This window comes from Rhinopithecus roxellana, chromosome 16 (assembly GCF_007565055.1).
Source record: "Rhinopithecus roxellana isolate Shanxi Qingling chromosome 16, ASM756505v1, whole genome shotgun sequence".
NCBI classification, from domain to species: Eukaryota; Metazoa; Chordata; class Mammalia; order Primates; family Cercopithecidae; genus Rhinopithecus; species Rhinopithecus roxellana.
In genome coordinates, this window is record NC_044564.1 from 51,162,806 (window position 1) to 51,181,326 (window position 18,521).

General features: G+C 40.0%; 1 protein-coding gene across 4 annotated transcripts in view; it reads right to left on the reverse strand.

The window, feature by feature from the left end:
- PGM5 (phosphoglucomutase 5) overlaps window positions 1-18,521 on the reverse strand; it is a 180,495-nt gene that overhangs the window by 157,499 nt on the left and 4,475 nt on the right. For all 4 annotated transcript variants that reach the window (XM_030920218.1, XM_030920217.1, XM_030920219.1 and 1 more), the window contains exon 3: window positions 616-778. In XM_030920218.1, coding sequence (XP_030776078.1) covers window positions 616-778 — 163 coding nt within the window. The remainder of the gene's footprint in view (window positions 1-615; window positions 779-18,521) is intronic.

Here is an 18,521-nt window from a genome sequence, read left to right on the forward strand (position 1 = left end):
TAGAAAAACAAGATAATGGGTACATGTTATCTATTTCTTATTCTCCCTATTTTTGTGTGTGTTCAATTTTTAAAAGAAATTTACCCTCATATATATATTCCACCCCCTTCACTAAGGACCCTCAAACTATAAATTGCTTTAAGTAAAAGTGAAATAATTCTATGATTTTGAGAGAACGTCAACACTGTAGGAAAATGAGAGCCCAGGATTTGGGCTAAAAGTCATTAATCTTACCCTGATCAACCCTGTGGCCTTCAGCAGTAACTCAGCCTCTCAGGCCTTTGATTTGTTCATGTGTAAAATGAGGGTCATTGTCATTCAGACAACGACCTTCAGGGTATGTTTTAATTTTAATATTCAGAGTCCTTCCATATCAGATAAGCATCAACTATTCAGTTGTTTGTGTTGAGGAGTACAGGGGACCAACAGACTCCCCAAATGGGTTCATGAGCCCGTTATGCCACTTCCTTGTTGGATTACTTCGGGCACCTCACTAAATTTTTCTGAGCCTGGTCCTCTTCTCCTTGTTTGTCTATCATCAAAGGGTCACTGTAAGACTATAATAATATAAGAGGAAAGAAATCGTGATTATTAAGCATATTCTGAACCACATACCTCCATTGGCAACATTAAACTTCACTCCAAACTCGCCCCCTGGTCCTCCAGGGCAGTGGCTGGCTGTTAGAATGATTCCACCAGCTGCCTTGATCTTCCTGATAATGCAGGAGACGGCAGGTGTCGACAAGATTCCATTCTGTCCAATAATCAGTCGTCCAATCTAAACCATCCAAAAATAAAATAAAATAAAATCAATCCAGTTGCTTGAGATTAAAGGCATTTCAACAGGAAAGTGCCCCAGGCTCTGTTAACATACAGCCAATCTCTTGACAAAAGGAATAGAGTGGGCTTTAGATTAGGGGAGGCAGAGTAGGGGGAACTCTGACATTGTCTCTCCTTTCTCATGTCTCTAAGAACATTTGGGGCACCCACATCTAGTAGTCAATTATTAACCTGTAAATAGGATATGCTTCATTGATCTTCAGTAGTTTGAAACATCTGCTTTTGATAACCGAGGGATTAGCTTGAATCACACAAGAAGTTCTTAGTTTGGTACTGACTCAGAAACTGTGCCTGTACACATGCCAGAGATTACAAGAAAAAAGAATGGAGTGCTTCTCTACTTCTTCTGCTTCCTCTAACTTAGAACAAGCTCAGAAAGCAAGGGGACTGATTTACTACAACCTCATCATCTGTACTTCAGGAATGACTGTTCTCCTGAAAGTAGGAATTCTTTTTCTGCTGTTAAGTGACAGCATGTGCTGGAGGCATTGGAGAAATTACCCAGTCATGCTAAGCAGAGATCTGGAGGTCATCTGTGGATGCAACCAGATTCTTTCTAGAGCTAGAAAACTGACTTTTTAAAAAGTCAGCAACACAGCCCTGAAGAACATTTATTGCTACACTTTGTTTTAAAATTGGATTCAATATCATCCAATCTAGTAGTTCTCAATATTTCTACAAAATAGAATCCCTTATGAAGCTTTTTATAATCCCAGTACTCAGACTACATTCCAGACTGATTATATTGTGATCTCTGGCGTCAAGAGCCCAGCATTAGTAGTGTTAAAGCTCCACAGGTGATTCCAATGTTCAGCCAAGCTTGGTAATCAAGCCCCCTTGTTACTCAAAGGGCTGGCAGCATGGGCATCACCTGTGAGCTTGATAGAAATGCAGAACCTCAGCTGGGTGTGGTGACTCACACCTGAAATCCCAGCACTTTGGGAGGCTGAGGTGGGCAGATCACCTGAGGTCCAGAGTTTGAGACCAGCCTGGCCAACATGGTGAAACCCTCTCTCTACTAAAAACACAAAAATTAGCTGAGCATGGTGGTGCACGCCTGTAGTCCCAGCTACTCTGGAGGCTGGGGCGAGAGAATCGCTTGAACCTGGGAGGCAGAGGTTGCAGTGAGCCAAGATGGCACTGCTGCACTCCAGCCTGGGCTACAGAGCGAGAAGAAGGAAGGAAGGAAGGAAGGAAGGAAGGAAGGAAGGAAGGAAGGAAGGAAGGAAGGAAGGAAGGAAGGAAGGAAGGAAGGAAGGGAGGGAGGGAGGGAGGGAGGGAGGGAGGGAGGGAGGGAGGGAGGGAAAGAGAGAGAGGAAGGAAGGAAGGAAAAGAAAGAGGAAGGAAGGAAGGAAGGAAGGAGAAAGAAAGAGAAAGAAAAAGAGAAAAAGAAAGAGAAAGAAAAAGAGGAGAAAGAGAGAGAAAGAAAGAGAAAGAAACAGAGAGAGAGAGAGAGAGAATGCCAAACCTCAAGGCCCACCCGAGGCCTACTGAATAAGAACCTGTATTTTAATAAGATCCTCTCCTCTCTTTCCAGATAATTCATTTGATAAGTACTGATATAACCCACAAGCCAAAACAAACTTCAACACACAGTCCAACAGCAAAGTTGCCCTGGCACCATCATTGCTAGAGGTCAGTCGCCGACCAAATATAACAATCAGCGAGATCAGGGGAAAAAAAGATACAGAAGAGATTAACACATACACACACACTCACACACACACATTCCCCCCCCCCCCCCAAAAAAGCGGCCTTGGGATGATTTAGTATGGAAATCCACAAGATCCCCAGGCTACATATTTTCAAGTAGAGGAGACAGATTATAAACAAATAGGCAATAATAGTAATAGTTACTAGTGGGGCACATATTAGAAAGAAATTAGACTGCTGTAATAGAGAATAAAGGATGTCAATTTTAATAATAACATAATAATAATAGCTAAGGGAGCTTAGATTTTATTCTAAGTACAACTGGAATTCATTGAAAGGTTTTAAACAGTGGAAGTGACCTGACTGCATTTTTAAACATCATGGGCTGAGCAGCCCAAATGGTCCTATTAAAAAGTAAGTCACATCAAGTCACTAAAACATTCCAATAGCTTTCCTTGTCCCCCACCAACTCAAAACAAAGCCAAAGTCTTCATTATAGTCTACAAGGCCCTACATAATCTGACCTCCATCACCTACCATTCTCCACTGCCCTCCCACCCTCACTCTTCTGTTCCAGCCACAATGGAACAGAAGAGCTACTCCTCAAACACACCAAACATGATCCCGCCTCAGGGCCCTTGCATTTTCTTTTTCCTCTGCTAAGAATACTTGCCCAGATATTAACATATCTGCCCTCTCACATCCTTTGAGTTTCTGTTTCAATGTAAGCTAATCAGAGACAACACCCTTGACAGCCCTATATAATACTATAGCTTTATAGTATTATAAAGTCCCTAACTTTTCTATTGTTTCCTAGTTCCTTCACCCTGCTATAAATTTTCTGGATCACACATATTGCCATCTAATATTTTCCATATTATTTATTTTCTCACTGTATGTAAGGCCCAAGGACTTTTTTTTTCACTGCTATATCCCAAGAACATAAAACAAATCTGGCATGTGGTAAGTGTACAATAAATATTTGTTGAATTAATGAATGGAGAATAATGAATGAATGATGAATGGCTTCGCTGGGAGAAATGCCTTGAAGAGGGGCAAGAGCAGAAAGAGGAAGATCAGATGGGAGACTCTTCAAGTCGAGTGTTGACAGAGTCTTGGACTAGGCTAGAGCCCACAGAAATGAAAATTAGTCATTTGGTTTGAGATATATTTTTGGAAGGAGGATGAACAGAATATGAGGTGGACTGAAATATGAAAGAGAGGGGCTGTGGTAAACAGCCTCCAAAATGGCCCCAGTGGTCCTTGCCTTTTGGCATTTGTGCCTTTGTGTGGTCTCCTCCCACACTGAATGGTGCAGATCTGGGTAATCAGTATATATTGCAGAAGTAATTGTGTGTGACTTCCGTGGTGAGGCCATAAATGGCATGGACACTTCTGCCCTGCTCTCTTGGACTGCTCTTTTTGGGAAAGGCCAGCCGCCATGTCATGAAGACGCTCAAGAAGCCCTGTGAAGATGAAGCAAGGCTGGCCAACAACAGCCAGCACCACCTTGCAGCCAAGGGACTGAGCCATCTCACAGTGGATCCTCCAGCCCCCGCCAAGCCTTCATACCACCAAACCCATACCAACATGTAACTGTCGCTTCATGTGAGTCTCCAAGCCAGAATACCCATCTCCTGTCTCATAGAAATGATGAGAGATAATAAATATATGTGCACACACATATTACCATCTAATTTTCTACATTATATGTTTATTTCCCCACTGTATATAAGACCCAAGGATTTTTTTTTTTTCCACTGCTATATCCCAAGAACCTAGAACAAACCTGGCATATGGTAAGTATACAATAAATATCTGTTGAATCAATGGGAAAAAATGAATGATTAATGTTTGCTCTGGGAAAAATACCTTGAAGAGGCAGGAGCGGAAGGAGGAAGATCAGATGGGAGGCTAACAGCCAGCACCACCTTGCCAGCCAAGTGACTGAGCCATCTTGCAGTGGATCCTCCAGACTCCATCAAGCCCCAACTAAGCCACTAAGTTTCATGGTAATTTCTTACACTGCAATAACTAACTAATATAGGAGCAGTGAGAAAAGGAGTCAAGAATAATCTCAGCTTTCTACCTTTAATAACTTAATGGATAGTGGTGCTATTAATCAAGTCAGGAAAGAGAAAGGACAATAATTACACCCACATTATTATCCAAAGTCATGATAAATTATTTTCCATATGGTCTTGCTAAAATTTATGTAGTCATTCAACTCATTTTATTGAGTATCTACCAGGAAACAGGTAATATGGAAGAACCTTTTGATATAGAACTGAATATAATTTAGCCACTGCCCTCAAGTAATAAGTCTGGAGAATCAAGAATCTGAAAAATATTGTAACTTTGGTTCAAAATTTTCTCTCAGCCATTTAAAGGGAAAATTATGAAGATTGTATAGTGGTGACAGACTGGGATAGCAGTCCACAAAAACTTAGGATGCGCTTCCATAGCGCAGAGTCAATGCTGAGGAACAGCTGCCCAGCCAAGGGCTACATTTTCTAACCCACCCTTGCATCTAGGTGTGGCCACATGGTGCGTTTGGACAATGGGTGATAAACTAGTATGAGAATGAGAACGGAAGTAATGTGTGTTTCTTCTAGGCTGAGGATATTAGAAAACAGATATATCATCTCTACACTGCTTATTTCTCTTCCTACAGATTCAGTACAGGTAATCATGTGGCTCTAGGCAATGCCAGAGTCACAAGAAGGAAGGAACCTGGGTTCCCATTTGGTAGACAAGAGTCTTTGCCCACCAGGGACATCCTCATTGGACTATTGTGTGAGTGAGAAATAACATTCTATTGTTTTTAAGGCAATAAAAATTGCCTACGTTTCAGGTTTATTTATTACAACTACCCACATTTTCTTAAGCAGTAGCGAAAGAAACACAAGCAATAGTTTAATGCTAAATCAAAAATGTCAAATGCAAAATTATTTTATGCTATTACAGTATAAAATTATGTCCATTTTGGGGCAAGAACTTAGAAAAATGCAGAACTAAACACGTAAAGTTTATTAAGTAGGAGAGATTATAAATTTTTATTTTATTAACTTTCAGTTATTTTTGAAAAGGCAATATGCATTCTGTTTAAGAAGGTTAAAGTGAGTAACTACACTTGAATCAAGTTTCAACCTGAAATATTTTAGTTATAATTGGAGAATTAACAGAAGATTAAATTCTAGATATATGGAAATTTTACCTATGTGAGATCTACTCATTAACCCATCAATACCAGAGAGAAGAGGTATTGCTGGATGTTGTCCTATCATCTGAGGGCTAAGTACTGGAGGAGATGTGAGAGAGTGGGTCATGGGGCTTCTAAGGTAAGACATGGAAAATTGTGAAGATATTTGTATCCCATATGGACACTCACCAAATGGTGACCTAGGCAGAGGAGGATTTTAATAATAGGATGACCAGTTCTGTGGATGTCAATGAGTGTCTTTCCCCCAGCCATTCCTGTCATTGTCCAATGGGCTCATGAGCAAAGTGGCTGATATGGTTTAGATGTTTGTCTCCTCCAAATCTCATATTGAAATGTAATCCCCAGTGTTGGAGGTAGGGCCCAGTGGGTGGTGTTTGGATCATGGGGGCAAATCCCTCATGAATGGTTTATCACCATGCCCTTGGTGATAAGTGTATTCTCACTCTGAGTTCACATGAGATCTGCTTGTTTAAAAGTATGTGGACCTTCTCTTTTGTTCTCTTGCTCCCACTCCTGCTGTGTGATATGCCTGCTCCTACTTTGTCATCCACCTTGAATAAAAGCTCCTTAGGCCTCATTAGAAGTCAAGCAGATGCTGGCACCAGGCTTGTACAGCCTTCAGAACCATGAACTAATTAAACTTCTTTTATTTATAAATTACCCAGCCTCAGGTATTTCTTTATAGCAATGCAAGAATGGTCTAATACCATGGCCGTCATGGCAGGCATGAAGGCTATGCACGGGCTCAACAACATGGACTTTCACTCACCAAGGCTGACCTGGCTATGGCCACTGCAGAGTGCCTACTCTACCAGCAGCAGGGACCAACACTGAGTCTTCTTATGGTACCATTCCCCAAGTGATCAGCCAGCTACCTCGTAGCAGATTGGTTAATTTGGGCCACTTCCATCACGGAAGGTGCAGCACTTTGTACTTAGTAGAATAGACACAAAGAAGAGGAGATATGAAGACCGATGCAAAGATTGGAGTGATGCAGCCACAAACCCAGGAAGCCAAGGAATGTATTCTGCCGCCAGAAGCTGGAAGAGGCAGGGAACAGATTCCCCCTAGAGCATCTACAGAGTGTGGCTATGCCAATAGCTTAATTTTGACTTCTGGCCTCCAGAACTGTGAGAGAATAAATTTCTGTGGTTTTAAACCACCAAATATGTGGTAATTTGTTATGGAAGTCCTAGGAAATGAATGCAAAATTTGCAACCTAATACAAAGTTTGTATTAGCTTCACAAGGCTACTATAACGAATTGCCATAAACTTAGTGGCTAAAGGCAATTAAAATTTATTCCCTTATATTTCTGGAGGCCAGAATTCAAAATCAAGGTGTCAGCAGGGGCCTGCCTCATCAAAAGGCTCTAGGGGAGGATCCTTCCTTGCCTCTTCCAGTTTCTGATGGCTCCACATATTTCTGAGCTTGTGTTCACATTACTCCAATCTCTGCCTCTGTTTTCATGTCACCTTCTTCTCTGTGTGTCTATGTCTTCTCTTCTGTTCACCTCTCTCTGCCAATTATCCCAGGATAAATGTCATCAGAAAAGGTATGGCTTTCAAGATCTAATCATTGATAAAAAGAAAGATAACTTTTGGAAGCCCTTTCGTATAAAGAAAAAGCACTCAACTTGAAGTTAAAAGGCATAGGTATGCGTCTTGACTCTACCCCTGACATAGGATCATTTAACTTCTCTGAGGCTCTCATAGGATCATTTAACTTCTCTGAGGCTCTATGTCTTTACCTGAAAAGCCAAGAAAGAAGAGGATTGTTAAAATCCACCGAAGATCAGATTCTACAAACAAAAATTCTTTGTTAAATTAACTATGACAGAAATTATTCTATTGTCTTCCCCAAATCCCACAACTCCCTCCAACATTTAAAATTCATCTTGGCCGGGCGCGGTGGCTCAAGCCTGTAATCCCAGCACTTTGGGAGGCCGAGACGGGCGGATCACGAGGTCAGGAGATCGAGACCATCCTGGCTAACATGGTGAAACCCCGTCTCTACTAAAAAAATACAAAAAAAAAAGCTAGCCGGGCGAGGTGGTGGGCGCCTGTAGTTCCAGCTACTCGGGAGGCTGAAGCAGGAGAATGGCGCGAACCCGGGAGGCGGAGCTTGCAGTGAGCTGAGATCCGGCCACAGTACTCCAGCCTGGGCGACAGAGCGAGATTCCGCCTCAAAAAAAAAAAAAAAAAAATCATCTTTAGGTAGCAGATTATCCCTTAAACTACCATTTGACTCTCTGAAAAAGTTCTAGAAATACTATCCTCTGTCAATGCAGCAGACCGCTACCTTTCAAGGAAAAAATGGTTTACTTACATAATTAGACTTAGTTTTGTTTACAGCATTGAAGCAAGCAATATCTGACTTTCATTCCCCAGTGAAATCCAGACCACAGCCCAGGGAGGACCAACCCATGGCATTCTGCTGCTCCCCACTGAATGTCCCACACCATAGGGTCTGGCTTTGGCTGGAAGAAGGGCAACTTCACCCAGTTCTCCAGAAGGTACACACACCCAGGTAGATGTTACTGCCACTAAGGGGCATTTCCTTCAACTCCACATGGAAAAGGGGGCAAAGTGGACCCTAGTCCACTGTCACTCACACACATGCACATAGGAGGCACACAGATACACATCCCAGGATCCACATCTATCACATATATGGACATTATCACACAGACCCTGCAGACACATCTGCGAGGCATATGCATTCCCAAACACACAGACAGACTCAGGATGAATTTGTTCCTACCCAGCCATGACTTCTAAAATGCTTGAGGAAATGAAGACATAGTAGAAAGGAATGTGCAATTATTTCCCATGATACCATTGCTTAGGAACTCTTTATGTCTGTCCTTCTAATGGCACCAATGCCTCCCATCAAGCCTTAAACCTCACCTAAATTATGTCATTGGGCTTTTTCACCTGAGAATGGGCATAGCAGGTGCCAAGGGAATCAATATGCCCTTTCACATGCCTTAGACCAGTGTCCCAAGAAAGATAAAATGTTATTCTATTCCTTTACATTTTGTGCCATATACAACTATGGTTTTTTAATGATCTTATTTCTGACAGCTGTTTTTCTTCAGAACATCAATAACTTCTTTCCTAAATTAGTTTTAGTATGAGGTCAGTTTCTAATTAGCTCAAATTAAAGTCCTAGAGAGCAGCGAGGCAATATTTAAACACTCAACCTAAAATCTCAGAGTAGGTGCATAATTTTGACTCTCAGTGAGTTTTTCCTGTGACATAACAATCGTGAAAGCAGGATTGCTTTCATGTGTGAACTCTCTTAAATCAGACTTACCTTTTCTGATTCTCTTTTAGCTTTAAATGTCATTTAAGAAAAAATAAAGAAAAGAAAATTAAGCATGACATTCTCCAGTACCTCTGCTCACTGTGTTATAATCCCTATCACTCCCCAAGTGAATTGGAGAGAGTGAAGACACAATGAACAGAAACTTCCTTGATGCTTCACAGAGGAAGTGTTCTCCAGGACCACACAGCCTCCACCATGTCCATCTATAAGTCCTGTGGCAAGCCATACACAGAAAGATGCCTGTTCCCTGTCTTCTCGGTTAAAAACAGAAACAAAACACTGGAAGAAACCCCAAAGCCAAGCTGCCATGGGTTGCGGAGTGCCAGCCCTTAAGTAGTGTTGTCCCTGGGTAAACAGGAGACAGATAAGGGCAATTTCAAGAAATAACAAACTCAAGGCATGAATGTGGTTATCCGAACATCAAGGGACTTCTTCATTTGCATTTGGATAATTGTGCAGTTATATGATTTGTTACATGGAGACCAGATGGAAGTAAGAGAGCTCATCCTCAACTTCCTGTACCTATGGAAGTCTTTACACACATGCTGGAGAGAGAGATGAGAGTTCATTAGCATCAAAACAACATGGATTTCACAATCAATTCCTAATATCTGAACAAATACAGAAAAGTCACAGGCATCTGGAAGTGCAACCCAAGTTCTGTTCTTCAATCAGCTCACCCATTTCTCAAGATTTCATTGAGAAGATCAAGAAATCTAATCTTCCTTGGATGCAAAATGGAGGTGGTGAAAATTGGAAGTATGTCCTTCCTGGTAATTAGGCAATTTCAGTACATAGGAAGTGCTCTGAAATCTTTAAGGTATAGAGTCTGACTCACTAGAACAAGAAAGGGCCCCACTTGTTGCCATTTTATGAGATGACCATCCCAGCTGAATCCCAGGATAAGAACTACAAGTGTCCATTGGGTCTACCTGGGTCTGAGTCAAGAAAGCAGAGTTGAGTGCTCTGAAGTAAGCTGAGATTTTGGTGTTCAATGGGAAAGAACTTAAGAATTGACTTTGCCACCTACTGCCTGAGTGACTCTGAGCAAGATCTCAAATCCGTATGTATCTCGGTTTTGTTATCTAAAAGATCACGTGATGGAGGATGCAAGGAAGTAACACAGCCAAGACCCAGTTTACAGTGTCTAGTACCTAACAGACTCCTGACACGTTTCGCTTGCCCTTGAGTCAATCTTTCCATGTCACTGAATATTCTTCCACAACATGATTTTAATGGATATAGTCTTCCATTATTTAAATGTACCATTACTGACCAATATAAAAATGTTCTTTTACCTCAAATTGTTACATGTAAAACAAAAACATGTTTGAGGACTAAACCCACACTGTGGTATAAATTAAACTGGATGTAGGCCAGGCATGGTGAGTCACACCTATAGTCCCAACAAGATAGGAGGATGGCTTGAAGCCAGGAGCTCAAGAGCAGCCTGGGCAACATGGCAAGACCTCATCTCTACAAAAAATAAGAAAAATTAGCCAGCCATGGTGGTGTGCACCTCTAGTCCCAGCTTGTTGGGAGGCTGAGGTGGGAGGATCCATTGAGCCCAGGAATTTAAGGCTGCAGTGAGCTAGGATAACCACTGCACTCCAGCCTGGATGACAGAACAAGAGCCTGTTTCAAAAAAAAAAAAAAAAAAAAAAAAAACCTAAAAACTAAAATCTAGATGTAGTTTGCCAATAACTAAACAGCAAATTAATTGTAATATGCTTACATATAAATGATGTATTTATTCTTTAATCATAAACCTGCTCACTAAGAAACTGCTGAAGTCCATGGTAGTGACAGGTATATATCTGCATCCTTGTCCTGACCTGCATCTTCTTTGATTGTCCCCATCTGTGTCTCTAACTGGCACTGCCGAACTGGCCTGCTACCTGATCAATGTTGTTGAGCTCACTGCACAAAGCTGTTCTTAAAAGGTAGATTTCTGCCTGGAATAGTCATACTTATACCACTTAAATTCCTTACTCCTGATCCATCCAGCTCAGCACAAGTTATATTTATTGCCATAGAAACATAGGTCATTTGGAAACACCTCCTTCATTTCTGTGGAATGTTCAAACATTTCTGACATTTTGGACTCTGTTCTAGCCTCTTGTTAAATATATCCAGAAAAGAGACAAAGCTTTATGGGGAGGCTATGTGCACACATATGCTATAGAACAAACTATCTAAATGCTTAAAAATACTTTCCATCTGGCACCGCACCTTAATAGGTAGACAGAAATTATGTATGTGTCTATTTACCTATATAGATACACATAAATACATATCCCCAAAACAGAAACTCATTCTCTTATTTATATATAAGGTAGAATATAGGTGAATATACATATACCTTTATAGGTAGAACAAAAAAACCCCTCAGCCTCTTTAGGGCCATGTGTTTTCTCTGAGTTATTGTCACAATTAATTAAAATACATTTGTATGCATCTTTAGATGAATTCCATCAGACCAGTTTCTGTCTGGTTGGAAAATAATAACTGCCTATTTGTTAAGTGCCCCTGCCCCCATACTATGTTCCAGTGAACTCAAGACCTCTGGCAATCATAGATTTACAACTCAGCAAGATTAAACAATTTACTGTTATTTATGACAGCCAAGCTGGATCTTCTGTATTATATTCCACATTAGCATCTATCACTTTACATTTGGGAGATCCTGTCCAAAAAAAGATTATGCCTCCTAACCAAACATTCAGCAGGGCTGCAGGAACAGGCTCCCTGACAAACATCCTGCCAAAGTACTTTAAAGCACCGTGAGCTCCTGCAGCTGTGCATTTTCAGACGACTCAGCAGTTTAGCATGGAGTCTCTTAGCCTCTGCTTGGTCTGTTCCTTTCAGTAATCTCTCACATGGCCCAGTCCATTTGGTTTGAAAATCCTCATGAAATGAGCAGATTAAGATCTGGCTTCAGTAGGGGGCCATGGGTTGGGCATGGAGGGGAGAGGGTTTGCTCTTAACACAGCCTGAGCCTCAGAAAGGTTTCAGATGGAAAAGCATGGCACTGACTCAGCTCATGCTTAACAGGAAATAATGCACAGACCACACCAAAAAAGTCCTTTATGTTGTGTGAAAGTCTACGCTGAAGCAGCTGCTGCCACCTCATGTACTGTGATAGAGTGCGCATGTGTGTGTTTGTGGGTGCATGAGTGTGAGTACGCACAAAAATGTGTGCTGGGATGGGGAGGAGATCACACGTTCAGCAGTCACCACCTCAGCCTGAGCTAGCAGCATGGAGAAATGCCAAAAGTCAAGAGGAAGCTGCACCAAAGCAACTGTGATCACCACATCAGCAGGCGCCTTCTGGTTAGTAAAGCTACTAGGACTAAATCACACACATGAAGTCATCCTTCTTTTATTTTAATCAGAGCAAAATATTTTTATAATAATTGTATTATATGAATAAATAAAATAATTCATAATGCTGTAACCCATCATCACATTCAGTCCTCCCAACAACCCTAGAAGATATGTAGACAAGTATTATTACTTTCCCCATTTTTATAGATGAGGAAATAAACCCCAGGAGGTGACTTCTCCACGGTCATGTAAGTTGCAAACAATAGTATCATGATTCAAATCCAAAGCTTCTCCTTTTGTCTTCATTATTGTTTTAATTTTGAAGGTAATGCAAATGCATATATGATCTTTTAAATCCAGAGATGTATATGGAATAGACAGGAAAAGGGACTCTCCTTCCCCATCCTACACTCTCTCCACCCAAGCGATACCCACTGTTGACTGGAGTATGTTTTTCTAATCCTATTTTCTATGCCTACATAATATAGAGAAAAGCGGGATTACATTACACACAATATTCCAGTCATTGCTGTTTTTCACTAACCAGCTATCATTTCCATCTTTTTCATACTACATATAAATTTATATCCTTTATTTTAGTGGTGTATATTGTATGGTTGTGTCATAAATTATGTACCTGTTCTCTGTTGAACATATAGATTTTTTTCTGAGTTTTTCCTTAGCAAAATGCTGCAGTGAGTACCCTTGTACATAGAAGTTTGTACATTTGTTCTAGAAAAATCTACAATATAGATTCTTAGATTAAAAGATTCCTGGGTTATTAAGACAACTACTCTATTAATTTAGATATATACTTCCCAATTGCCTGGCCAAAAAGTTGTATCAATTTAACTTCTATGAACAGTATACAAACATGACAATTTTCCAACACCTACACCAACTCTGGGTAATTTCATCCTTTTTTACAAGTTGATGGATTGTTTTAATTTATATTTATCTGGTTATTAATAAGGTTGGCCACCTGTTCATGTGTTATTATTGATGATATTTGTATTGAATTGTTTGAATTTTCTTGATTTGGAAAACCTTTTTACATGTCATAGATATTAAATATTTGTTGTAAAACTCTCCTTCCAGTATTTTGTATGTGTTTTGTCAAGTAGAATAAATTCTTGTCCTCTGATTTCAGATTCCTTTCTCTTTCCATTAGAAATCCCTAAATGTAAAACTGGATATTGGTAGCTAAAACCCAGGATGTTTACTAGAGAAAAACAATACAAAGGCAACAATTAAATATATTTATACAAAATACCTACTAGTCCAAACTTAAAAAGAGAAAGTAAAAGTCAAATGCTTCCATGACTTCAGACTAAGAAAAAGAACTTTTGAGGTTGAATGTTCCTGAAACTTTTCTTTTCATACAACTACAGACATGACTCCAAAAGTTGATGTCACTAAAAATGTAAGATGTGAAAGAAATTTGAAGACTCAGAGAAGGTGGATTTTCATTTTAATGAGTCACATATATATTCTAGATATCCTCTTATTTGTAACTAAGAGAGTCAAATCAGATGAAAGAATCTAAAAATGTCCCTTTGACTGGGGTAAGTAGAAGTAGTGGAGGCGTACTGGCCAAACCTTGAATGTTTGTGAATTAACTCTTAAGGCTATAGGCTGACACAGGCCATTGAAGCCCTAGCTTTTTATCTTTAATTTTAAAATCCCTGAACAATTTATACTAATTTTTCCTGTCCATTATTTCCAAATAATCTTGTTTAAATGCTATTACAGTGCTTGTTCATGTTACTGTTGTCTAACAGAAGGGTATCCGGGGCCTTAAAACTGAGAGAGTTAGGATTAATGACTCCAGTACCTATGCTTGGACTTCTCCAAAAGTGAGTTCCAACTTCTTATCCTCAAGTCTGTATAGAAACTAGCAAACTTCCAGAGTTCGCAAAAGGCTCAAAGAGAACAGATGTTTTATAGAAAATTCTTAGAGCAAGTTTCACGCATAATGTTGCTGATGTGTGTCTGCCTTTTCAATAAACATCACTATGCTTTATCACAAGATTTAATAAAGCAGCTTAGTTAAAAATGCCATCTGGGTCTCTGGACACATTAAACAAAGCTTAAAATAACCACTCCAGCAACTGGGAGGACCCAGCTGTTCTCACAACCTCTCCCACTCCTTCTACTTCCCCATAAAAAGAGTGAATGAAGACCACAGACTAAAAGCATCCAGAATGAACTGACACAAACAGGGAGATAGATGGAGCCAAGGGCTCTGGTAAGTTTGCTGTTGTTCACATAATAGATTTGCTAATTCCACAATTTGGGGATGGGGATTCAGAAAGGGAAGCAGAAAGAGGGAAGAGAGAATCATGGAAGGGCTCATTCAAGTTTTCTAATGTATCACAAACCTGTCCTCCCTAATGTCTGGACTATAGTAGCCCATTCCACTCACCTATTCTATAGTGAAGTCCAGTAGAAAATACAAAGCAATCACCACCCAGTTCTTTCTCCCTTCTAGAGATGAGATATTAGCCACTCGATCCCAGACTCTCAGATCTATTCCAGGAAAGAAGCCCTAGGTATTGAAGCACAGGTTCTCCTCCTTCCTTTACTTCTACCCTTCCTCCTTCTCTCCCTCCCCGAGCCACCACCACATCCCACTTTGCTCCACTTCCAAATCTTTGTTGCTTGGTTTGGGGGCCACGCCAAGATTTGTTCCCCAGATAGTTCTAGTAAATGCCAAACCAAGTATATTCTCATTCTTTAGAGCAACCAGCTTCTCATGGCCAACTGGAATCAAATACAACCTGCACAAACATCTATCCGGAGGACAATCCAAGGCTCCAACTGAGCCAGCCTTCTGCATACCACTGTATTTCAACTTCCTATTCACAAGACACTGAGACATTCTTGAATTCTGCAAGGTGCACTGCATGTTAATACATTGCTGCTCATCATGTGGCCAATATAGGGCATGACTAGTCAACAAATTTTCTCTTGGCTAAAACTTGCAACAAAACTGTAAGTTGTTTACCAAGGGGCCCGCTACAGGTTATATTCAATACATACAGTCAAATCATAATTATCTCAGGTATATTCAGTTGACCATATGCCTTTATATTTCAGTAAAAGTTCTTTACATTTCCCAGTGCTATCAATGTTACAAAATGCTTTCATATGCAGTGCTTCATCTGATTCCCAGGATAATTAAATGATGCTGTCATACCTAAGTGGTTTCTGGGTATTTCAAGAGGCTAACGCATCTGCCCTCCAACTAGTATGTGTAAACCAAAAACAAAATTCCAAGGCCCTTCAACCATCTGAATGGACTTTGACTCTTTTGGTCAATATATGGCAGAGCTAGGAAAAGAAGGTGAGTCTTCCATCTGCTGATACAGGGTTTCTTCTGCCATACTCCATTACCTCCAAGGCTAAAGTCAAAAGACGGTGTGGTTATCACAAGAAAAAAATCTGGTTTGGATTTCCCAAATGTGTATGTAGTGTTGGTGATTTATGTTAATTTAACCTATTGTTCTTTTGGGTTGTAACAGTCAGCCTCCATTTTTGAAAACAAAACAGAATCTATTTTAAATGCTAAATTCTTGATCATTGCTGTCTAGTATGGTAGCTACTAACCGCTTATGGTTATTTGCATTTCTATTTTAATTAATTAAGTAAAATGCAAAATTCAGTTCTTCAGTTGCTCTAGCCACATTTCAAGTGTTCAGTAGTCACATATGGCTAGTGGCCGGGACAATGCAGATTATAGAACAGTTTCATCATCAGAGAAACATCTATTGAACAGTGGTATTACAAAATGTCATCTCCAGAGAAAGAAGACTTGTAGACAAGGTCAGAAACAACTGGGCTCAGTGGCTCACAACTGTAATCCCAGAATTTTGGGAGGCCGAGGCAGGTAGATCCCTTGAGGTCAGGAGTTCAAGACCAGCCTGGCCAACGTGGTGAAACCCCATCTCTAGGAAAAATACAAAAAATTAGCTGGGTGTGATGGCGCACGCCTGTAACCCCAGCTACTCAGGAGGCTGAGGTGAGAGAATCGCTGGAACCCGGGAGGTGGAGGTTGCAGTGAGCCAAGATCGTGCCACTGCACTCCAGCCTGGGTGACAGAGCAAGACTCCATCTCAAAAAAAAGAAAGAAAGAAAAGAAAATGTCAGAAGCATCTTGAGGCAGGCACAGTGCTGTCATCTGTCCAATATTGAAGGTGATTTAAGAATAAGAAAGAAGAGAACAAAGAAGAGGAAAAGAAGTTGCCTTAGGTGTACCCACCCAGAAAAGGACAAAGGCATTCCTGTAGTCATTGTGTTGTATTTTAGCTCTTAAACTTTTTAAGAGATTAGAATAATTTGATACATAGAAGATCTAAACCGCGGAAGAGGCTCTGAAGCAGATAAAAATAGAAAGAAAATAAAAAACTAATTAGTTACCAACTAAGCTTAACCACAATTCATTTAAACTATACTATTTACTCTTTACATGATCAGTTTTTCTTTTGCTCTATAGTATGACATAGTTTATATTTTTAAAGGGGAATTAAAATATTTCTGGAAATTTTTAAATGTAAGTTCACATAGCCACATAAAAACTGTAGAAACAGATAAAAACTATCTTCTCATTTATTCCCTAATCCATTGAAATTAAATATAAAAATCCAAGCATCCACAGTGCTATTTTAAAAAGCAAAAGTGAGACAAAACAAAATTCATTTGTCACTTGTGAAGGTGGGTAACTCACCAAATATTCACTCCAAACACCAGTAATTTTGAAAAGACAGAAATAAACATATGTTCTGCCTTTCCAGAAGGAACTATGTTTCAGGGTAGCCAAATAACCCAGTTGTGAAGAAAATGATCTGCTTATAGAAAAATGCCAGCTAAAACATGTAGATAGAATTAGAGAATTAGAAATTCACCATTTTGAAACCCCTAATGAATTACTCATCTCAAGCAAGGATCATTAATAAATGCTAAAACAATCAAGTAGATAGTGATACAGAATATAACTGAATATACATAGTACAAAGTTCATGTCACAGACTACTGACTTGACCCAAGGGGGAATATAATGGAGGAGATAGGCAGTGACCACCCTAACCTTGCGATCATCTCAGCATCACTAATGATGGGATATGAATACACATTATTGCCTATGAAATATTCTTTAAAAAAAGAAGTTGAACCTGAATCTAACTAAACCTTGCAATGGGTTGAATATGTATGTCTTCCCAAAATTAATATGTTGAAATCCTAACCCCAAAGGTGCTGGTATTAGAAGGTGGGGCCTTTACGGGGTCATTAGGTCGTAAGGACAGAGCCCTCATGATTGGAATTAGTGCCCTTATAAAAGAGGCCCCAGAAAGCTAGTTAGTCTCTCCCACTATGTGAGAGCCGAGCAGGAAGGCTAATCTATGAACCAGAAAGTTGGTCCTATCCAGATATCAAAACTGCAGATGCCTTGATCTTGAACTTGCTAGTCTCTAGAACTGTGAGAAATAAATTTCTGTTGTTTATAAGTCATCCAGTTTTTGGTATTTTGTTATAGCAGGCCTAAAAGCCTTTAGAACTAACTTCCAGTTAACCAGAAAAACAGAAAACAGAGTGAAAAGTTAAATGACACCATAAAAAGCAACCAGAAAATTCCAGAAGGGGAAATATTCTACAGGACAACTGACTAGTTTTTCAACAAGTCAATTTCATTAAATAAATATATAAACAAAGAGTGAGGGTACTTTCTAAGTTAAAAAAGTATTGAGCTAAATAATCAAATGCAATGTGTGTCCCTTGATTAGAAGAAACTAATTTGAACAAACCAGCCACAAAAGATATTTCAGGGAGACCAAGCTGGAAGGATCACTTGAGGCCAGAAGTTCGAGACCAGCCTGGGCAACGTAGTGAGACCTCCATCTCTACAAGAACAATAAATTAGCCGGGCGTGGTGGTGTGCACCTATAGTCCTAGCTAGTCAGGAGGCTGAGGCAGGAGGATCGCTTGAACCCAGGAGTCTGAGGCTGCAATGAGCTATGATTGTGTCACTGCACTTCAGACAGTGTGAAAGAGCAAGACTTTGTCTCAAAAACTAAAAGGACAATTCATAATAACTGAGGAAATCTGAATGTGGGCTGGGTAACAAATGATATAAAAAAAGATTTTTTATTTTG